This window comes from Rana temporaria, chromosome 8 (assembly GCF_905171775.1).
Source record: "Rana temporaria chromosome 8, aRanTem1.1, whole genome shotgun sequence".
NCBI classification, from domain to species: Eukaryota; Metazoa; Chordata; class Amphibia; order Anura; family Ranidae; genus Rana; species Rana temporaria.
The window spans coordinates 1,529,177-1,551,373 of record NC_053496.1 but is presented as its reverse complement, the minus strand read 5'-3'; the positions used below and the strand labels follow the sequence as shown (position 1 = coordinate 1,551,373).

Below are 22,197 nucleotides of genomic sequence, written 5' to 3'. Positions count from 1 at the left end.
TTATTTAATTGCTTCTTTGATCCCAGCCCAACAAAGTTGTGTTTTTTATATTATATCTTGAAGAACGTTACCAAACTCGGGTTACTTACATGCCTGAGGGTGTACATTAGAGACCATGGATGACTTTCATCTCCAGGCTAGACTTGGAGGTACCCGTCTAGCATTCCCCGTGGCCGCCAGGCATACCCCAGGCATCGCTGTCTTCTTGGATACTTGTTTATGGCTCCAGTAAAAACCAGACATCCCAACTCCTACTGGTCCCTCTCAAATCCAGAGGTCGTGTCTATGAAGGTTCTCATTTATCCAGGTCATGGTATAGCTGCTAGTAGTAAAACACATATAACTGGACTTATTCTATAACGATCCAATCACTATGGAATGTGTCAAGGCTTTCTGATTTCCTGACACCAAGTGTGGGATTATGTAGCTAGAAGAGAGAATTCCACAACTTTCACACTTCCCATTCTATTCATGGACAATCAGTATCTGCCTTGACACATTCCATGGTGACTGGATTGAGGTGTAGATATACATGTATGTTCCTGACACTCATTAGAACCTGATGACTTAAGCATTCCAGTTCAGTTGAATGTGACTCCTACTACTACCAGCTGTACCATGATTGGGTACTGGAGGACCTGCAATGACAACTAAAGAAGACACTTGGATGAGAGGTGAAAGGTCTTCAACATTTCAAAACAAGTCTAGTTGAATGTGGCTACTACTACTTGACATACCATGACCTGGATAATGGAGAACCTTCTCCCACAAATGCAGAAGACACTTGGATGAGTGGTGAAAGGTCTCCAACATTTCAGAACAAGTCCAGTTCAAAGTGATCAACGATTAATAGATATACCATGACCTTGATAAATTATAACTTTCTCCAACAACTAAGGAAGTCATTTGGTTGATATGATGACTTAAGCATTCCAGTTCAGTTGAATGTGACTCCTACTACTACCAGCTGTACCATGATTGGATACTGGAGGACCTGCAATGACAACTAAAGAAGACACTTGGATGAGTGGTGAAAGGTCTTCAACATTTCAAAACAAGTCCAGTTGAATTTGACCAACTACTACTAGCTATACCATGACCTGGATAAATGAGAACCTCCTCCGACAAATGAAGAAGACACTTGAGTGGTGAAAGGTCTTCAGCGTTTCAAAATAAGTTCAGTTGAATGTGACTACTACTGCTAGCTATACCATGACCTGGAGAACTGAGACTTCAATGGTTATGACCAAGGGATCCAGGAGAAGGTAAGATGTCTGGAATTTAAAACGTAGCATATATTGGAGCCATAAACAAGTATCCAGCAAGAGAGGATACTGGGGAACGCCAGGCAGGGAATGCAACTGGCTTGGATGAGATACAAAGTCTTCAACATTACGGATCATGTGCAGTTGAATGAATCTAACTACTACTAACTGTACCAGAGGTCATATCGCTCTATTTAACGTATTATAGTAGGATAGGCCCTGTCTCTACAGAAATCCTTGTGTCCACCTCCGATGTTCTGTTTCTGATATTATCCTTCCCTCTCTCCGCATAGGAGGCTCAGGAGTCGGCTCTATACCAGGAGGAACTTGCCATGAAGGTCAAACAGCTGAAGGCCGAGATTGTTGTCTTCAAGGGGTTGATGAGCAATGTGAGTACTCTATGATACATGTTATTATTTTCACTTTTTGTTTCTTTTTTGTGTTATCTCGTCGGCTCATCTGTGAGGTTTTTTGTGATCCCACGCTGGACATTTCCCTCAGTTCTCTTCATTTGGGGAACATTACTGTGCGTCATTACAGTGCACCCTAACACACGAAACGCTGTGCGCTGCATTGGGGTGACCTTTATTTTACATGGAACCCCAAGGGGCACTAGTGTGAAAGTTTGCAACACTGTCCTAAACCAGACATCACGTGCATTTGGGTGGCAAAAATCTGAATGCAATCTATACACTGGGGGGAGAACCTCTGGGGGAATCTAGGGTGTAATAATAATAAACCACCTTCTTGCACCCGAGGGTACTTAGGGAACTCAGTCAAGTAATTGCCAGACCATTGTTCCTAATTTTTACTGACAGTCTACTGACTGGAATGGTACCAGCTGATTGGAGAAAAGCCAATGTACCACCAATATTTAAAAAAGGGCCCAAAATACATCCCTGGGAATTGCAGAGCAGTCAGCCTAACATCAATAGTATGTAAGCTCTTGGAGGGGGTGATAAGGGACTATATACAAGATTTTAGTAATGAGAACGGTATCATTAGCAGTAATCGGCATGGATTCGTGAAGAATTGTTCTTACCAAACCGATCGATTACCTTCTATGAGGAGGTGAGTTGCCATCTAGATAAAGGAAGGTCCGTAGACGTGGTGTATCTAGATAAAGGAAGGCCCGTAGATGTGGTGTATCTAGATAAAGGAAGGCCCGTAGACGTGGTGTATCTGGATAAAGGAAGGCCCGTAGACGAGGTGTATCTAGATAAAGGAAGGCCCGTAGATGTGGTGTATCTGGATAAAGGAAGACCCGTAGATGTGGTGTATCTAGATAAAGGAAGGCCTGTAGACGTGGTATATCTGGATAAAGGAAGGTCCGTAGACGAGGTGTATCTAGATAAAGGAAGGCCCGTAGACGTGGTGTATCTGGATAAAGGAAGACCCGTAGATGTGGTGTATCTAGATAAAGGAAGGCCTGTAGACGTGGTATATCTGGATAAAGGAAGGTCCGTAGACGTGGTGTATCTGGATAAAGGAAGGCCCGTAGATGTGGTGTATCTAGATAAAGGAAGGCCTGTAGACGTGGTATATCTGGATAAAGGAAGGCCCGTAGATGTGGTGTATCTAGATAAAGGAAGGCCCGTAGATGTGGTGTATCTGGATAACGGAAGGCCCGTAGACGTGGTGTATCTAGATAAAGGAAGGCCCGTAGACGTGGTGTATCTAGATAAAGGAAGGCCCGTAGACGTGGTGTATCTAGATAAAGGAAGGCCTGTAGACGTGGTGTATCTAGATAAAGGAAGGCCGTAGACGTGGTGTATCTAGATAAAGTAAGGCCTGTAGACGTGGTGTATCTAGATAAAGGAAGGCCCGTAGACGTGGTGTATCTAGATAAAGGAAGGCCCGTAGACGTGGTGTATCTAGATAAAGGAAGGCCCGTAGACGTGGTGTATCTAGATAAAGGAAGGCCTGTAGACGTGGTGTATCTAGATAAAGGAAGGCCCGTAGACGTGGTGTATCTGGATAAAGGAAGGCCCGTAGACGTGGTGTATCTAGATAAAGGAAGGTCTGTAGACGTGGTGTATCTGGATAAAGGAAGGTCCGTAGACGTGGTGTATCTGGATAAAGGAAGGTCCGTAGACGTGGTGTATCTGGATAAAGGAAGGTCCGTAGACGTGGTGTATCTAGATAAAGGAAGGCCCGTAGACGTGGTGTATCTGGATAAAGGAAGGCCCGTAGACGTGGTGTATCTAGATAAAGGAAGGTCTGTAGACGTGGTGTATCTGGATAAAGGAAGGCCCGTAGATGTGGTGTATCTAGATAAAGGAAGGTCTGTAGACGTGGTGTATCTGGATAAAGGAAGGCCCGTAGACGTGGTGTATCTGGATAAAGGAAGGTCCGTAGATGTGGTGTATCTGGATAAAGGAAGGCCCGTAGACGTGGTGTATCTAGATAAAGGAAGGTCCGTAGACGTGGTGTATCTGGATAAAGGAAGGTCCGTAGATGTGGTGTATCTGGATAAAGGAAGGCCAGTAGACGTGGTGTATCTAGATAAAGGAAGGCCCGTAGACGTGGTGTATCTGGATAAAGGAAGGCCCGTAGACGTGGTGTATCTAGATAAAGGAAGGCCCGTAGACGTGGTGTATCTGGATAAAGGAAGGCCCGTAGATGTGGTGTATCTAGATAAATCTTCGGACCTATGGAAAGAAGCCCAGTCCAGGGGGGGGGCGCATATTTGCGAGAGCTCGACACCAAGGGGTTAATAACTGATAAAGGGTTCCTGCCGGCGTTAAGCATATCGTTAGCAGCGCAGTGGGCGTGTCTTAACACATACATACACTTTACGCGGCGCGCGCTCCCAGCACACTGACCGAGCTGTCACTGGCTCCCTATCATGTGACCTCTGTGAAAAGCCAATCACAGTGGTCATATGACCAGGAACTCCGCCTCCCGGTGTTATGGTCCACTTAAATGGCGTCAGCGAGGAGATACACACGCCAGAAATTGTACAAAGCGGAGATGACGTCATATGGCGGGCATCGTGAATCCACCAGCAACCAGAAATTCACTGATCTTCCATCTTCAAGATAAAAAAGTCCAACATTCTTTATACTTTCCTTCCTCTAAAAAACACGAATTACCAAAGAGACTGCGACAGATTACGTAAGAGAAGTCCGGAGACGTCTACAAGACAAGATTGTTTGATCCTCCCGGGAAATTAGAAAATTGGTTCTGATTGATGTCCCTGCGATCTTCTTATGATAGATGACATTCATATATGAGGGCCGGGCTGGTACACATATCATATACACTGGGGTAGATTCAAGTAGATTTGCGCAGTTTTTACGGAGGCGCAGGGCACCGTTTTTGCCCTGCGCCCCCGCAAATTATCTGCGCTACCCTTGATTCACGGAGCAGTAGCTCTGTAAATTGCGTGGGCGCTCCAGCAAAATGCCCGGCGTGAGCGCGCGCAATTTAAATGATCCCGTAGGGGGCGTGGATCATTTGAATTAGGCGCGTTCCCGCGCCGAACGTAGTGCGCATGCTCCGTCGGGAAACTTTCCCGACGTGCATTGCGGTAAATGACGTCGCAAGGACGTCATTTGCTTCAAAGTGAACGTGAATGGCGTCCAGCGCCATTCACGATTCACTTACGCAAACAACGTAAATTTCAAATTTCGCGACGCGGGAACGACGGGTATACGTAGCATTGGCTGCCCCTGCTCATAGCAGGGACAGCCTTACGCAAAAACCGACGTACGCAAACGACGTAAACTGCGTACGCAGGGCTTGCGTAGGGTTTTGAATCAGCGTTAGTATGCAATTTGCATACTATACGCTGAGCACAACGGGAACGCCACCTAGCGGCCATCGCAAGAATGCAGCCTAAGATATGACGGCATAAGGAGCCTTATCCCAGTCATTTCTTAGGCTGCAGTCGGCGTATCGAGGTTCCTGAATCAGGAGCATTCGATACGCCGGGGCAAGTAAGCAATTGCGCCGCGTAACTATGGTTACGCAGGCGCAATTGCTCTTTGAATCTACCCCACTATGGCCCAGATTCTCAAAGGAGTTTCGACGGCGTATCTCCAGATACGCCGTCGTAACTCTGAGTGCGGGCCGTCGCAACTCGGCGCCTGATTCATAGAATCAAATACGCCTCACAGTTGCCTAGATACGAGCGGCGTAAGTCTCCTACGCTGTCGTATCTTAGGGTGCATATTTACGCTGGCCGCTAGGTGGCGCTTCCGTATATTTCCACGTCGAATATGCTAATTAGCTAGATACGCCGATTCACGAACATACGTGCGCCCGGCGTAGCAAGATACGTCGTTTACATAAGACATACGCCGGCGTAAAGTTACCCCTCACAAAGCAGGGGTAAGTCATGTTAGGTACGGACGTCGGAAACGTACGAACAGCGTCGTATTTTACGTCTTTTGCGTAAGTCGTTCCGTGAATGGGGCTGGACGTAAGTTACGTTCACGTCGAAAGCATTGACTATTTGCGGCATCATTTTGAACATGCGCACTGGGATACGTTCACGGACGGCGCATGCGCCGTTCGTTAAAAAGGTCAATCACGTCGGGTCACGATTCATTAGCATAAAACACGCCCACACTAGCCTACTTTGAATTACGCGGGCTTACGCCGGCACAGTTACACTACGCCGCCGTAACTTTGGGCGCAAGTTCTTTGAGAATGCGGGACCTGCCTCACTAAGTTACGGCGGCATAGTGTATCTGAGATACGCTACGCCCGCCTATAGATAGGCGCGTCTACGAGAATCTGGGCCTATATTGTCAGAAGTATTGGGACACCTGCCTTTACACACAATTTCTGGCTTTTTAACTCCTTGCTGACGCTTCTCAGCGGGCCTTTTAACACTGGGAGGCGGAGTTCAAGGTCACATGACCGCTCGCGGCAAAATTCCGCCGCAAGGACCACTTTTATCTGAAACCGGACCGCCCGCCCAAGAAGAAGATTCCCGGGGTTATAGTAGCTATCTGCTGCCATAACAACGATGGCCCTCTTCAAAGCGCCGACGTATTTTGACGGAGGGCGGTCTGTAAGTGGTTAAGCTGTGAAGGACGGGTGCAGATCAGGGCGTGGCCCGCTCACACTCCTGTAGCGGATGACGCAAGTCTGAAGAGGAGGGTCGCACAGCGCTGGTATCATCCACAAAAAGTCCTCCCCCAGGGTCACTGATAAGGCAGTACAACCAGTCCTGTTGTAGTGGGCCCAGACCTCATCAGCTAAACAGGGGGGGGGGGGCAACTTTAATGTCTCCTTAGCCTTGGTTCCCAACAATGCGGCTTTGAAATCACTCTACGATTTGCACTGCGGCTTAATTTAGCAGAAGTCTATGCAAGTCGCAAAGGAACTGGTAGATAGTAGTGCAGAAACCCTTTTTCATAATCGCTGCAATCGCGGTTCCGTTGCCGGCAATGGGATGTAACTTTTCATGCGACTAGGAGCTGCCAAATCGCACGACCAGTCGCACCGGTATAAACGGGGGCTAAATTAATAAAGAGATTTTTTACTAGACCGCACCCCCACTCCTACCTGTTTGCTAGGACCTTATTTAACTTTCTGTGGGCCCCATCAGGTCAACGAGGTGGGGGGGGGCATTTTTTTTTTTTTTTTTGGTGGCGTAGGGGGGTAAAGTCAGTGTTTCTGTTTGTTGCACCCCAGGGAAGTGGGTGGGGTGTAGGCAGTGGCGTAGCGTGGGGGGTGCAAGGGGGGACACCGCCCCGGGCGCAAAATTTAGAGGGGCGCTGTCACGAGTGTGGAGAGGAGGGAGCACCAACAACAGATGGGACATAGGAACATATGCATGATGTCACCACTCCAGGCTTTACCAGTCATTATCAATCATGCTCTCCTCTTCCATACCGCCACTGCTGTCTCACACAGTGGATCATGTGACCAGACTGGAGCTAGCTGAAAATAGGCAAGTCCATGGGTCAGGGGGGCTGACAACCCACGCTACGCCACTGGGTGTAGGCAGGGTTGGGGGGGAGGGGGCCCTGTCAGGAAGTCTGTACAGGGCTCAATGGTTTCAAACAGCAGGCCTGCCTCCACCCACACTTACATCACAGTGCTGCTGCCGGGAGAAAGGTGGGGGAGGAGCTGGAAAGCAGAAAGTGCAGGGTCTGGTGGAGGACCAGAGGAGGGCTGGAGCCTGCTGAATGCTGAGACCAGAGAAGATGGAGACAAGAGGGTGCTGCGCCCGCAAGAACTGAAATCCAATGAATGAAAGGGGCGGGGCCAGGGACAGTTATGCTGGGGAGGATGTGATGTAAGAACTGAAATGCAATGAATTAAAGGGGCGGGGCCAGGGACAGTTAAGCTGGGGAGGATGTGATGTAAGAACTGAAATCCAATGAATTAAAGGGGCGGGGCCAGGGACAGTTAAGCTGGGGAGGATGTGATGTAAGAACTGAAAGCCAATGAATGAAAGGGGTGGGGCCAAGGACAGTTAAGCTGGGGAGGACAGGCTATAAGAACTGAAATCCAATGAATGAAAGGGGCAGGGCCAGGGACAGTTATGCTGGGGAGGATGTGATGTAAGAACTGAAATCCAATGATTGAAAGGGGCGGGGCCAGGGACAGTTATGCTGGGGAGGATGTGATGTAAGAACTGAAATCCAATGAATGAAAGGGGCGGGGCCAGGGACAGTTAAGCTGGGGAGGACAGGCTATAAGAACTGAAAGCCAATGAATAAAAGGGGTGGGGCCAAGGACAGTTAAGCTGGGGAGGACAGGCTATTATAACTGAAATCCAATGAATGAAAGGGGTGGGGCAGGGGACAGTTAAGCAGGGGAGGACAGGCTATAAGAACTGAAAGCCAATGAATGAAAGGGGTGGGGCCAGGGACAGTTGAGCTGGGGAGGACAGGCTATAAGAACTGAAAGCCAATGAATGAAAGGGGTGGGGCCAAGGACAGTTAAGCTGGGGAGGACAGGCTATAAGAACTGAAATCCAATGAATGAAAGGGGCGGGGCCAGGGACAGTTAAACTGGGGAGGATGTGATGTAAGAACTGAAATCCAATGAATGAAAGGGGCGGGGCCAGGGACAGTTAAGCTGGGGAGGATGTGATGTAAGAACTGAAATGCAATGAATGAAAGGGGTGGGGCCAGGGACAGTTGAGCTGGGGAGGACAGGCTATAAGAACTGAAAGCCAATGAATGAAAGGGGTGGGGCCAAGGACAGTTAAGCTGGGGAGGACAGGCTATAAGAACTGAAATCCAATGAATGAAAGGGGCGGGGCCAGGGACAGTTAAACTGGGGAGGATGTGATGTAAGAACTGAAATCCAATGAATGAAAGGGGTGGGGCCAGGGACAGTTAAGCTGGGGAGGACAGGCTATAAGAACTCCAATCCAATGAATGAAAGGGTTGGGGCCAGGGACAGTTAAGCTGGGGAGGACAGGCTATAAGAACTGAAATCCAATGAATGAAAGGGGTGGGGCCAGGGACAGTTAAGCTGGGGAGGACAGGCTATAAGAACTCCAATCCAATGAATGAAAGGGGCGGGGCCAGGGACAGTTAAGCTGGGGAGGACAGGCTATAAGAACTGAAATACAACGAATGAAATGGGTGGGGCCAGGGACAGTTAAGCTGGGGAGGACAGGCTATAAGAACTGAAATCCAATGAATGAAAGGGGTGGGGCCAAGGACAGTTAAGCTGGGGAGGACGGGCTATAAGAACTGAAATCCAATGAATGAAAGGGGTGGGGCCAGGGACAGTTAAGCTGGGGAGAACAGTCTATAAGAACTGAAATCCAATGAATGAAAGGGGTGGGGCCAGGGACAGTTAAGCTGGGGAGGACAGGCTATAAGAACTGAAATCCAATGAATGAAAGGGGTGGGGCCGGGGACAGTTAAGCTGGGGAGGATGTGATGTAAGAACTGAAATACAATGAATGAAAGGGGCGGGGCCATGGACAGTTAAGCTGGGGAGGATGTGATGTAAGAACTGAAATCCAATGAATGAAAGGGGCGGGGCCAGGGAGAGTTAAGCTGGGGAGGATGTGATGTAAGAACTGAAATCCAATGAATGAAAGGGGCGGGGCCAGGGAGAGTTAAGCTGGGGAGGACAAGCTATTAGAACTGAAATCCAATGAATGGAAAGGGGCGGGGCCAGGGACAGTTAAGCTGATGAGGCAAGGGCTAGACGAAGCTGAGCTTCCTCCAGCCAGGAAATGGGGCGGGGCTCTATCTGACTTGCTGCAGCTTCTAATGCACATTATGAGAAGCTCACAGTGTGCGGTGAGATCAGAGGAAGCCGTTTCAGTCCAGTTGAGGAGCCGCTACTCTTGTGGGGGGGCGGAGGTCAGTTTTGAGAACAGCTCACATGGTTTAGCAGCTCGGAAATGTTTTATGTAATGGAAATAATTACAAGAACCACAATCAGCGATGCGGAATCTCTTCTCTGTAAACAACCAATCTGGAAAATTGAAGGTCCCTCCCCTCCCCCGTCCCCCTGATTAGTGCGCGGCGCGGGGAGCGGGTAAAATTTTCCATATGTGTTGGTTCTCAGTCAAACCGCTCCCCCCCCCTCCCCCTCCCCTCCCAGTTGTATTCAAAAACATTGCAAAATATCTCGATGGTAAAAAAAAAAAATGTCTGTTCTATAAAAATGTCTCCCGAATTCTCTTGTAGAACCTGTCGGATTTGGACACCAAGATCCAGGAGAAGGCCATGAGGGTGGACATGGACATCTGCCGCCGGATCGATATCACCGCCAAACTGTGCGACGTGGCTCAGCAGCGCAGCTGTGAAGACATGATCAACATGCTACAGGTGTGTCATCGGGGGGTGGTGGAACGTTTCTCAACCCTAATCTACTTGCAGGGCACCGGACGCATGGATTCCAATGTTTTTTTTTTTAATTTTGAAGCACATGATTAGAGCCTGAAGTTCTAATTGGCTTAAAAAAAGGGTGGGCTCAGGGCACAGAGCGCTGCGCCCTTAGCCCACCCTGTTGTGTGACATTAGCGAATTAATATTCGCTAATGTGTTCCAGTTTCTCCTCCCGGACAATCAGGTTTAGGAAGCGGATCCAGAGACCCCATTGGCCGGGAGTCCTGAGACCCCATTGGCCGGGAGTCCTGAGACCCCATTGGCCGGGAGTCCTGAGACCCCATTGGCCGGGAGTCCTGAGACCCCATTGGCCGGGAGTCCTGAGACCCCATTGGCCGGGAGTCCTGAGACCCCATTGGCCGGGAGTCCTAAGACCCCATTGGCCGGGAGTCTAAAGACCCCATTGGCCAGGAGGAGAAGCAAGGGTCGGAACATGGAGAAGACGGAGGGGGGAAGCCTTTGCCGCAAGTGTGACCTGTATGGGGTAAGTGCGGGGCTGACGGGGGGCCTGGCAGGTCAGAGGGCAAGCGAGCCAGTGACCAGGGGGTGTGACTTGCTGGAGCGAGGGGGGGTTATGTCTGTCTGCTAACCCCCCGACCGATGGAGCACCAGCCGCTACTGGAATGGGGTCTGACTTCTGATGCGACAAATGCTCGCAATACAGTAAGGCCCGGTGTTAACCATTCCTTACTGTGATGCTTTGGGGCCAGATTCTCTAAGAAACGGCGTAGGCGTAGTGTAAGTCATTTACACTACGCCACCGCAACTTACTGGAGCAAGTGCCGTATTCGCGAAGCACTTGCTCCGTAATTTGCGGTGGCGTAGTGTAAATGGCCCGGCGTATGGCCGCGTAATTCAAAGGGGGCGGCTTGTATTCAAATTAAGCGCGCCCTCGCGACGATCAAACTGCGCATGCGCCGGGCTGAAAAATAGCCCAGTGCGCATGCTCCAGCTCACGACGGAAAACGTCAATGACGTGAGCGTCATTGACGTAAAGTCGTATTCAAGAACGACTTAGGAAAACGACGTAACCCACGGAAAAAGACGACGCGGACCCGACGCCATACTTAACATGTCATACGGCGGACTGGCGTAAGGTTACCCCTCATATAGCAGGGGTAACCTTACGCTTACGGAAACGACGTAAGCGACGAGTACGCGACGCAAATTCGTTCAGGAATCGGCGTATCAGGCTCATTTGCATAGTCAAATGAGACCTGAACGTAAACGCCACATAGTGGTCAGCGTTGTATTACATTTAGGATCCGACGGTGTAAGTGACTTACACCAGTCGGATCCGAGCCTAATTCCGGCGTATCTTGTTTTGTGAATACAAAATAATGATACGCCGGCGGGATTTTCGAATTACGCCGGTGTATCTGTAGATACACCGGCGTAACTCCTCTGAGAATCTGGCCCTTGGTTCTCATTTATGATCAGAGCAGTTCCTGATGTCGTCAGCTGAGAGATAGTAATCACATACAACAATGAAAGTTACATTGATAAAAAAAAAAAATGCTTACAGAGACCACTGCTCATGCCTAATACTGTAAATGTATAACGCAATTATAGTATTAAAAAAAATAAGAACGCCCATACCTCCATTTCTATTGCTGAGTGTAGGCCAGTGATTAAAAAGGGAGCAGAGAACCTGGAAGTTGCTTAATTATTCTTTGATGGGGAAATAAATGATGTTCATTGTGTTGTAACCCCTTTGTATTACAAATATATCTATATATAAATGAGCATGCAGAGGCCACTGTAGCCTGTAGATTGCGGTGTGCCTCTGCTTAATACTGTTAAGGACTATTACAATTATAGCGCTAAATACATTTTTAAAACAAAAATTATATAAATTGGCATATTCAACTAAAGAGGAGGAGAAGGAGGAGGGGGGGGGAGGAGGAGGAGGAGGAGGAGAAGAAGGAGGAAGGGGGAGGAGGAGAATAGAAGAGGAGGAGAAGAAGGGGAGGGGGAGGAGAAGGAGGAGAATGAGAAGGGGAGGGGGAGGAGAAGAGGAGAGGGAGGGGAAGGAGGAGAAGGAGAAGGGGAGGGGGAGGAGGAGGAGAAGGAGATGGAGAAGGGGGAGGAGGAGAAGGAGATGGAGAAGGGGGGGAGGAGTAGGAGGAGAAGGAGAAGGAGAAGGGGGAGGAGGAGAAGGGGGAGGAGGAGGAGAAGGAGGAGGAGGAGAAGGAGGAGGAGAAGAAGGAGATGGAGAAGGGGGAGGAGGAGGAGAAGGAGAAGGGGGAGGAGGAGAAGGAGAAGGAGATGGAGAAGGGGGAGGAAGAGGAGAAGGAGAAGGGGGAGGAGGAGAAGGAGATGGAGAAGGGGGAGGAGGAGAAGGGGGGGAGGGGGAGGAGAAGGAGAAGGGGGAGGACGAGGAGGAGGAGAAGGGGGAGGAGGAGAAGGGAGAAGAGGAGGAGGAGAAGGGGGCAGGAGGAGAAGGAGAAGGGGGGGCAGAAGGAGAAGGGGAGGAGGAGGGGGAGAAGGGGAAGGAGGAGGAGGAGGAGGAGAAGGAGATAGAGAAGGGGGAGAAGGAGGAGAAGGGGGAGGAGGAGAAGGAGGAGGAGGAGGAGAAGGAGATAGAGAAGGGGGAGGAGGAGGAGAAGGAGAAGGGGGAGGAGGAGAAGGAGATGGAGAAGGGGGAGGAGGAGAAGGAGGAGGAGAAGGAGGAGGAGAAGGAGGAGGAGAAGGAGATGGAGAAGGGGGAGGAGGAGAAGGGGACAGGAGGAGGAGGAGGAGAAAGAGGGGAGGGCGGGGCTTCTGTCAGGTTTTTAATGCTGTGTCCCCACTAGGGAGATTTCCCTCCACTTCCTGTGCTTGGTGACACCCATCACATACTGAAACATAGTCTTATTGTTTATTGTATTCATCGCTTTTTGTTAATTGTTTTCCTCAGCAGACTGTCCACCTCTCCCCAATAAAAGTTCTGGGGAGGCGGAAAGAGAAGAAGCCGGTCACTGATGACGACACGTCCATGTGTGACAGCGAGAGCGCCAGAGGAGGGGAGGAGGATGAGAGTACAGCGCTGAGTATCAACGAGGAGATGCAGAAGATGCTCAACCAGCTGTATGTCCCATAGATCGTCATCTATCTATCTATCTATCTATCTCTATATCTATCTATCTCTGTCTGTCTATCTATCTATCTATCTATCTCTCTATCTATCTATCTCTCTCTATATCTATCTATCTCTGTCTGTCTATCTATCTATCTATCTATCTATCTATCTATCTATCTCTCTCTATATCTATCTATCTCTGTCTGTCTATCTATCTATCTATCTATCTATCTATCTATCTATCTATCTATCTCTCTCTATATCTATCTATCTATCTATCTATCTATCTATCTATCTATCTATCTATCTATCTATCTATCTATCTATCTCTCTCTATATCTATCTATCTATCTATCTATCTATCTATCTATCTATCTATCTATCTATCTATCTATCTATCTCTCTCTATATCTATCTATCTCTGTCTGTCTATCTATCTATCTATCTATCTATCTATCTATCTATCTATCTATCTATCTATCTCTCTCTATATCTATCTATCTCTGTCTGTCTGTCTATCTATCTATCTATCTATCTATCTATCTATCTATCTATCTCTATATCTATCTATCTCTGTCTGTCTATCTATCTATCTATCTATCTATCTATCTATCTATCTATCTATCTATCTATCTATCTATCTATCTCTATATCTATCTCTCTATCTATCTATTCCATATTATCTCTATCTATCTATCTATCTATCTCTCTATCTATCTATCTATCTATCTATCTATCTATCTATCTATCTATCTATCTATCTATCTATCTATCTATCTATCTATCTATCTATCTCTCTCTATATCTATCTATCTATTCCATATTATCTCTATCTATCTATCTATCTATCTATCTATCTATCTATCTATCTATCTATCTATCTATCTATCTATCTATCTATCTATCAATCTATCTATCTATCTATCCATCTATTCCATATTATCTCTATCTATCTATCAATCTATCTATCTATCTATCCATCTATTCCATATTATCTCTATCTATCTATCAATCTATATTCTATTTATCTATCTATCTCTCTATCTCCCGGAAGTGGGTGCAAATCCCCGTATCATACAGGTATCTGCACCCCCCCCTCCCCCCTGAAACCCTGAAAGGTGGCAAATGTGACACCGGAGGGGGGGGGGGTTCCCGAAAAGCGGAGGTTCCATTTTTGTGTGGACCTCCGCTTTAACCACTTCCCGCCCAAGGAGGACGTCATATGACGTCCTGGACTTTCATCCTGGCGATCCTGCGCACCATAAGAACGATCATAGCGGCAGTTCCGGGGGCTTGATCGTTCTTACAGGCGGCGGGAGGGAACGTCCCCCCCCCCCTCACACCGCCATCCGGTTCTTTTTCCGAGCTCTCCCGTGCCATCGGAGACCCGGAGAAACGATCTGCCAGCGCCGAGAGGGAGGTATAGAGAGGACTGGTGATCATGTGGTGACCAGTCATCTCTATGATCGTCGGAGGCCCGGGCGCGATGTGATGACGTCACGCCCGGGTACCAGAATGTAAACGCAGCCGCAATCGCGGCTGAAAGCATGAGATCCGTCAATTTTTTTTTTTGCTTTCCAGCCTGGAGGAGAGATGTGGGTGGGAGGGGGAGGAGGAGGAGAGATGTGGGGGGAGGGGGAAGGTCTTATTGACCCCGCCTCTCTCCATAAAGAGGACCTGTCACACACTACAATTAAAAAATGATACAATTGTGATACAAAGTGATACAATTAAAAAAAAAATATTTAAAGTGTAAAAATAAAACAAATTAAGTAAAATAAAAATAATAATAAAAAAAAATTTAAGCGCCCCCTATCACCGGTAGCTCGCGCTCAGAAGCGAACGCACACGTAAGTCCCGCCCACATATGTAAACGCCGTTCAAGCCACACATGTGAGGTATCGCCGCGTGCGTTAGAGCGCCAGCAACAATTCTAGCACTAGACCTCCTCTGTAACTCTAACCTGGTAACCTGTAAAAAAAAAAAATTAAGCGACGCCTATGGAGATTTTTAATTACTGAAGTTTGGCGCCGTTCCACGAGTGTGGGCAATCTTAAAGCGTGACATGTTAGGTATCTATTTACTCGGCGTAACATCATCTTTCACATTATACAAAAAAATTGGGCTTAATTTACTGTTTTGTTATTTTTTTACGGTAAGTAAAATAAAATAAAAAATAATAATAAAAAATAATTTAAACGCCCCTGTCCCCGGTAGCTCCCGCTCAGAAGCAAACGCACACGTAAGTCCCGCCCACATATGTAAACGCCGTTTAAACCACACATGTGAGGTATCGCCACGTGCGTTAGAGCGCCAGCAACGATTCAAGAATAAATAAAATAAGCAACGCCCATGGAGATTTTTAATTATTGAAGTATGGCGCCATTCCACGAGCGGGCGCAATTTTGAAGCGTGACATGTTAGGTATCTATTTACTTGTCGTAACATCGTCTTTCACATTCTACAAAAAAATGAATTAACTTTACTGTTTTGTTATTTTTTAATTCATGAAACCGTTTTTCCCCCCCAAAAAAAGGCGTTTGAAAAATTATTACGCGAATACCGTGCGAGATAAAAAGTTGCAATGGCCGCCATTTTATTCCCTAGGGTGTCTGCTAAAAAAAAACATATATAGTGTTTGGGGGTTCTGAGTAATTTTCTAGCAAAAAAAATGATGATTTGTACATGTAGGAGAGAAGTTCCGGAATAGGTCCCCCCGGTATGGAAGGGGTTAAAGACACCCCCAAATCAGTTGGCGCATCGCAGTGCGAACTGCAAACTGGGGTGTGACCACTCATGCGATCCGATTCCGCTGCGGACAAAAAAAAAAAGGTGCGTGCGCCCCGCCCATCTGCATGAGACCTAAAAAGTAACAATTGGCTTTCTCTTTATTTACAATAATTGAAGACAATGGGGTAGATTCAATAAGCAATTGCGTCTGCGTAACCATAGTTACGCAGCGCAATTGCTTACTTGCGCCGGCGTATCGTATGCTCCTGATTCAGGAACCTCGTTACGCCAACTGCAGCCTAAGATATGACTGGCATAAGGCTCTTATGCCCGCATATCTTAGGCTGCATTCTTGCGATGGCCGCTAGGTGGCGTTCCCGTAGTGGTCAGCGTATAGTATGCAAATTGCATACTAACGCCGATTCACAACCGTAGGCGCGCCCTGCGTACGCAGTTTACGTCGTTTGCGCACGTCGGTTTTTGCGTAAGGCTGGCAAGGGGCAGCCAATGCTACGTATACCCGTCGTTCCCGCATCGCGTTTTTGAAAAATTACGTCGTTTGCGTAAGTGAATTGTGAATGCCGCTGGACGCCATTCACGTTCACTTTGAAGCAAATGACGTCCTTGCGACGTCATTTACCCAATGCACGTCGGGAAAGTTTCCCGACGGAGCATGCGCACTACGCTAGGCGCGGGAACGCGCCTAATTTAAATGATCCACGCCCCCTATGGGATCATTTAAATTGCGCGCGCTTACGCCGGGCAGTTTTCCGGAGCGCACACGCAATTTACGGAGCTACTGCTCCGTGAATTGAGCGTAGCGCAGGTGATTTACGGAGGCGCAGCGGCAAAACGGTGCGCTGCGCCTCCGTAATAAATGCGCAAAGCTACCTGAATCTAACCCATTGTAACAATTTATTCCTGGGAAATGATTGGAGGGGAAGCTGTGATGAAAAGTGTTACAACAGTGACACCCAGTGGTCATAAGCAGCATTGAATGAATCCTTTACACATTTATAAATAATATATTATTTTATTTCTTCTTCTATCAACTATCAACTCCCCCCTTCCCTCCCCCTTCCCTCCCCCTCCCCCCACTAAGCTGATTAAAAGATATTTGCAAAAATTAAAAAGAAAAGAACATTAGCACAGCGCTATCCCACCACCATATATATATACACAGGGAAGTCATCACAAATTTTGGGGCCCTTACACAGCTTTAGGCAGGGCTAAAATAAAAAATACAAAAAATCAGGAGGGGGGGGGGGGGGGGGGCAAGCCAGGCCTGTAAGGGGCCCTGGGGACCATCGGGCCCCTTCCAGGTGTAATGCAAAAAAAAATAAAAAAATGGGAGGGGGGCGGGCCGGGCTTGTAAGGGCCCCTGGGGATCATTGGGCCCTTTACAGGTGTAATGCAAAAGAAAAGAAAAAAATCGGGAGGGGGGGGGGCAAGCCAGGCCTGTAAGGGGCCCTGGGGACCTTACAGGTGTAATGAAATTTAAAAAAAATAAAATAAAACGGGAGGGGAGCCAGCCGGGCACCTGGGGACCATCGGGCCCCTTACAGGTGTAATGCCTGTACCCCCCTGATGGCGGCCCTGTATATACACTGTGTCAACTGTGGTTATAGAATTGGAATTATATGATATATATATATATATTTTTTTTTTATGGTTGAACTGGATGGGCTTGTGTCTTTTTTCAACCTGACTAATTAATTAGTTAATTTTTTCAATTAATTAATTAAATAACTAATAATTTATATTAATTAATAATAATTAAATGATAATAATAATAATAATAATAATAAATAAATAATTAATAAATAATTTATAATAATTAATAATAATTAAATAATAATAATTAACTAATTAATAATTAATTAATCATTTATAATAATTAATAAAAATTAAATGATGATAATAATAATAATAATAATAATAATAATAATAATAAATTAATAATTAATAAATAATTTGTAATAATTAATAATAATTAAATGATAATAATAATAATAATAATAATAATAATTAAATGATAATAATAATAATAATAATAAATAATTAATAATTTATAATAATTAATAATAATTAAATAATAATAATAATACATAATTAATAATTTATAATAATAATTAATAATAACTAAATGATAATAATAATAAATAATTAATAATTTATAATAATTTATAATAATTAAATAATAATAATAAATAATTAATAAATAATTTATAATAATTAATAATAATTAAATAATAATAATAATATTAATAATTAACTAATTAATAATTAATTAATCATTTATAATAATTAATAAAAATTAAATGATGATAATAATAATAATAATAATAATAATAATAATAATAATAATAAATTAATAATTAATAAATAATTTGTAATAATTAATAATAATTAAATTATAATAATAATAATAATTAAATGATAATAATAATAATAATAATAAATAATGTATAATAATTAATAATAATTAAATAATAATAAATAAATAAATAATAAATTATAATAATTAAACAAAAATAATAATAATAATAATAATAATAATAATAATAATTAACTAGTTAATAATTAATTAATCATTTATAATAATTAATAATAATTAAATGATAATAATAATAATAGTAATAATAATAATAATAATAAATAATTAATAATTATTAAATAATTTGTAATAATTAATAATTAAATAATAATAATAATAATTAATAATAATAATAATAATAATAATAATAATAATAAATAATTAATGTGTACCAATTAATGATGTAAACATTATAACAAGGGTCAGTGATAAAATGACACATTTATAACTTAATAAAACATTTTAAAGTGCAAAGAAACTTATTTTTTTACAGGGAAGGAAGTCTCTCCGCCCCCTTTTCTCGCTGGTGATCAGGTCACCGGCGTGTCACGGCGCCGTACATTCACAGACCTACATTTTATTTATTGGGGGAGGGGTGGAGTTCGGGCGGCTCCAGGTTTCCGCTTGTAAAACATCCAGATTTTTTTATTATAATGATCTTATTTTTTATACATATATCTTATAGCCGTCTTTTCTTCTCTTACAGTAGAGATTATGATTTCGAGGACGACTGCGACAGTTTGGCGTGGGAGGAGACGGAGGAGACTCTGCTATTGTGGGAGGATTTTTCCGGATATGCGATATCTGGCGCTGAGCATCAAGGAGAGGTAATTACTCATTTCCCCCGGCAGACGGAACTATAGTAAAGTCAGTATGATATCCCCCCCCCCCCACTAGATATACAAGAGGGGTTCCTCGTGGGAGGAGCTTAGCTGTAAACTCAACCAATCCCCTTTTTTTCTTGATAATTGAACACTTTGCTGATCCCCTTTATTTCAATGTTATCATTTCCTGGATGTGACATCTGATGAGTTCCGCCAAGAAAACCTCCAAATATAGAACCCGATAGCCAATCATGATCCAGAGGAAGGCTCGACTCCTCCCTCATCCCCTGAGGACTCTGGACCTGGGGGGGGGGGCGAGACTCCGAACTTCTCATCTTATATCTTACAGGACGAGAAAAAAATCCAGTTTTTTAAATGAGCGACTCCACCCTTACATTAGTCCCCAACAGAATCACACTTACTTCAGAGTCCCCCTTACATCAGGCTCCTCATTAGAGTCCCCTCCCCTCTTTACATCAGGGCCCCATCGGAGTCTTTCATACTTCAAAGTGCCACCTTACAAAAGGGTCACCATCAGAGTCCCCCTTACATCAGGATCCCCATCAGATTCCCCCTTACCTCAAGGTCCCATTCAGAGTCCCCCGTTACCTGAGGGTCCCTATCCGAGTCCCACTTACCTCAGGGTCCTAATTAGAGTCCCCCTTACATCATGGTCCCCATCAAAGCCCCCTCCCCCTTACATCAGGGTCCCCTACAGAGTCCCCTCTTACATCAGGGACGTGTGCGGTGAGATCGGGACGTGTGCGGTGAGATCGGGACGTGTGCGGTGGGATCGGGACGTGTGAGGTGAGATCGGGACGTGTGCGGTGAGATCGGGACGTGTGCGGTGAGATCGGGACGTGTGCGGTGAGATTGGGACGTGTGAGGTGAGATCGGGACGTGTGCGGTGAGATCGGGACGTGTGCGGTGAGATTGGGACGTGTGCGGTGAGATTGGGACGTGTGCGGTGAGATCCGGACGTGTGCGGTGGGATCGGGACGTGTGCGGTGGGATTGGGACGTGTGCGGTGAGATTGGGACGTGTGCGGTGAGATCGGGACGTGTGCGGTGAGATCGGGACGTGTGCGGTGAGATCGGGACGTGTGCGGTGAGATCGGGACGTGAGCGGTGAGATTGGGACGTGTGCGGTGAGATTGGGACGTGTGAGGTGAGATTGGGACGTGTGAGGTGAGATCGGGACGTGTGCGGTGAGATTGGGACGTGTGCGGTGAGATTGGGACGTGTGCGGTGAGATTGGGACGTGTGCGGTGAGATCGGGACGTGTGCGGTGAGATCGGGACGTGTGCGGTGAGATCGGGACGTGTGCGGTGAGATCGGGACGTGTGCGGTGGGATCGGGACGTGTGCGGTGAGATCGGGACGTGTGCGGTGAGATTGGGACGTGTGCGGTGAGATCGGGACGTGTGCGGTGAGATCGGGACGTGTGCGGTGAGATCGGGACATGTGCGGTGAGATCGGGACGTGTGCGGTGAGATCGGGACGTGTGCGGTGAGATCGGGACGTGTGCGGTGAGGTGTGCGGTGGGATTGGGACGTGTGCGGTGGGATCGGGACGTGTGCGGTGGGATTGGGACGTGTACGGTGAGATTGGGACGTGTGCGGTGAGATCGGGACGTGTGCGGTGAGATCGGGACGTGTGCGGTGAGATCGGGACGTGAGCGGTGAGATCGGGACGTGAGCGGTGAGATTGGGACGTGTGCGGTGAGATTGGGACGTGTGAGGTGAGATCGGGACGTGTGAGGTGAGATCGGGACGTGTGCGGTGAGATCGGGACGTGTGCGGTGAGATCGGGACGTGTGCGGTGAGATCGGGACGTGTGCGGTGGGATCGGGACGTGTGCGGTGGGATCGGGACGTGTGCGGTGAGATCGGGACGTGAGCGGTGAGATCGGGACGTGTGCGGTGAGATCGGGACGTGTGCGGTGTGATCGGGACGTGTGCGGTGTGATCGGGACGTGTGCGGTGAGATCGGGACGTGTGCGGTGAGATCGGGACGTGTGCGGTGAGATCGGGACGTGTGCGGTGAGATTGGGGCGTGTGCGGTGAGACGTGTGCGGTGAGATTGGGACGTGTGCGGTGAGATCGGGACGCGTGCGGTGAGATCGGGACGTGTGCGGTGAGATCGGGACGTGTGCGGTGAGATCGGGACGTGTGCGGTGGGATCGGGACGTGTGCGGTGAGATCGGGACGTGTGCGGTGAGATCGGGACGTGAGCGGTGAGATCGGGACGTGTGCGGTGAGATTGGGACGTGTGCGGTGAGATCGGGACGTGTGCGGTGAGATGGGGACGTGTGCGGTGAGATCGGGACGTGTGCGGTGAGATCGGGACGTGTGCGGTGAGATCGGGACGTGTGCGGTGGGATTGGGACGTGTGAGATCGGACGTGTGCGGTGAGATCGGGACGTGTGCGGTGAGATCGGGACGTGTGCGGTGAGATCGGGACGTGTGAGGTGAGATCGGGGCGTGTGCGGTGAGATCGGGGCGTGTGCGGTGAGATTGGGACGTGTGCGGTGAGATCGGGATGTGTGCGGTGAGATCGGGACGTGTGCGGTGAGATCGGGATGTGTGCGGTGAGATTAGGACGTGTGCGGTGAGATCGGGACGTGTGCGGTGAGATCGGGACGTGTGAGGTGAGATCGGGACGTGTGCGGTGAGATCGGGACGTGTGCGGTGAGATCGGGACGTGTGCGGTGAGATCGGGACGTGTGCGGTGGGATCGGGACGTGTGCGGTGAGATCGGGACGTGTGCGGTGAGATTGGGACGTGTGCGGTGAGATCGGGACGTATGCGGTGAGATCGGGACGTGTGCGGTGAGATCGGGACGTGTGCGGTGAGATCGGGGCGTGTGCGGTGGGATTGGGACGTGTGCGGTGAGATCGGGACGTGTGCGGTGGGATCGGGACGTGTGCGGTGAGATTGGGGCGTGTGCGGTGAGATTGGGACGTGTGCGGTGAGATCGGGACGCGTGCGGTGAGATCGGGACGTGTGCGGTGAGATCGGGACGCGTGCGGTGAGATTGGGACGTGTGCGGTGAGACGTGTGCGGTGGTCCTAAGGAAGGTCAGTGACAACCCCTCGGAATGTATCACAATCTCCTCG

At 47.4% G+C, this 22,197-nt stretch overlaps 1 protein-coding gene across 2 annotated transcripts in view; it reads left to right on the top strand.

Annotated features, from left to right (window-relative positions):
* Positions 1-22,197, top strand: part of IFFO1 (intermediate filament family orphan 1) — a 59,639-nt gene that overhangs the window by 32,347 nt on the left and 5,095 nt on the right. Inside the window, exons 3-6 of one of the 2 annotated variants that reach the window (XM_040361185.1) lie at positions 1,559-1,654; positions 9,890-10,030; positions 12,993-13,159; positions 18,965-19,085. In XM_040361185.1, coding sequence (XP_040217119.1) covers positions 1,559-1,654; positions 9,890-10,030; positions 12,993-13,159; positions 18,965-19,085 — 525 coding nt within the window. Of the gene's footprint in view, positions 1-1,558; positions 1,655-9,889; positions 10,031-12,989; positions 13,160-18,964; positions 19,086-22,197 lie in introns of both variants that reach the window. The other variant, XM_040361184.1, reaches the window with a different exon arrangement.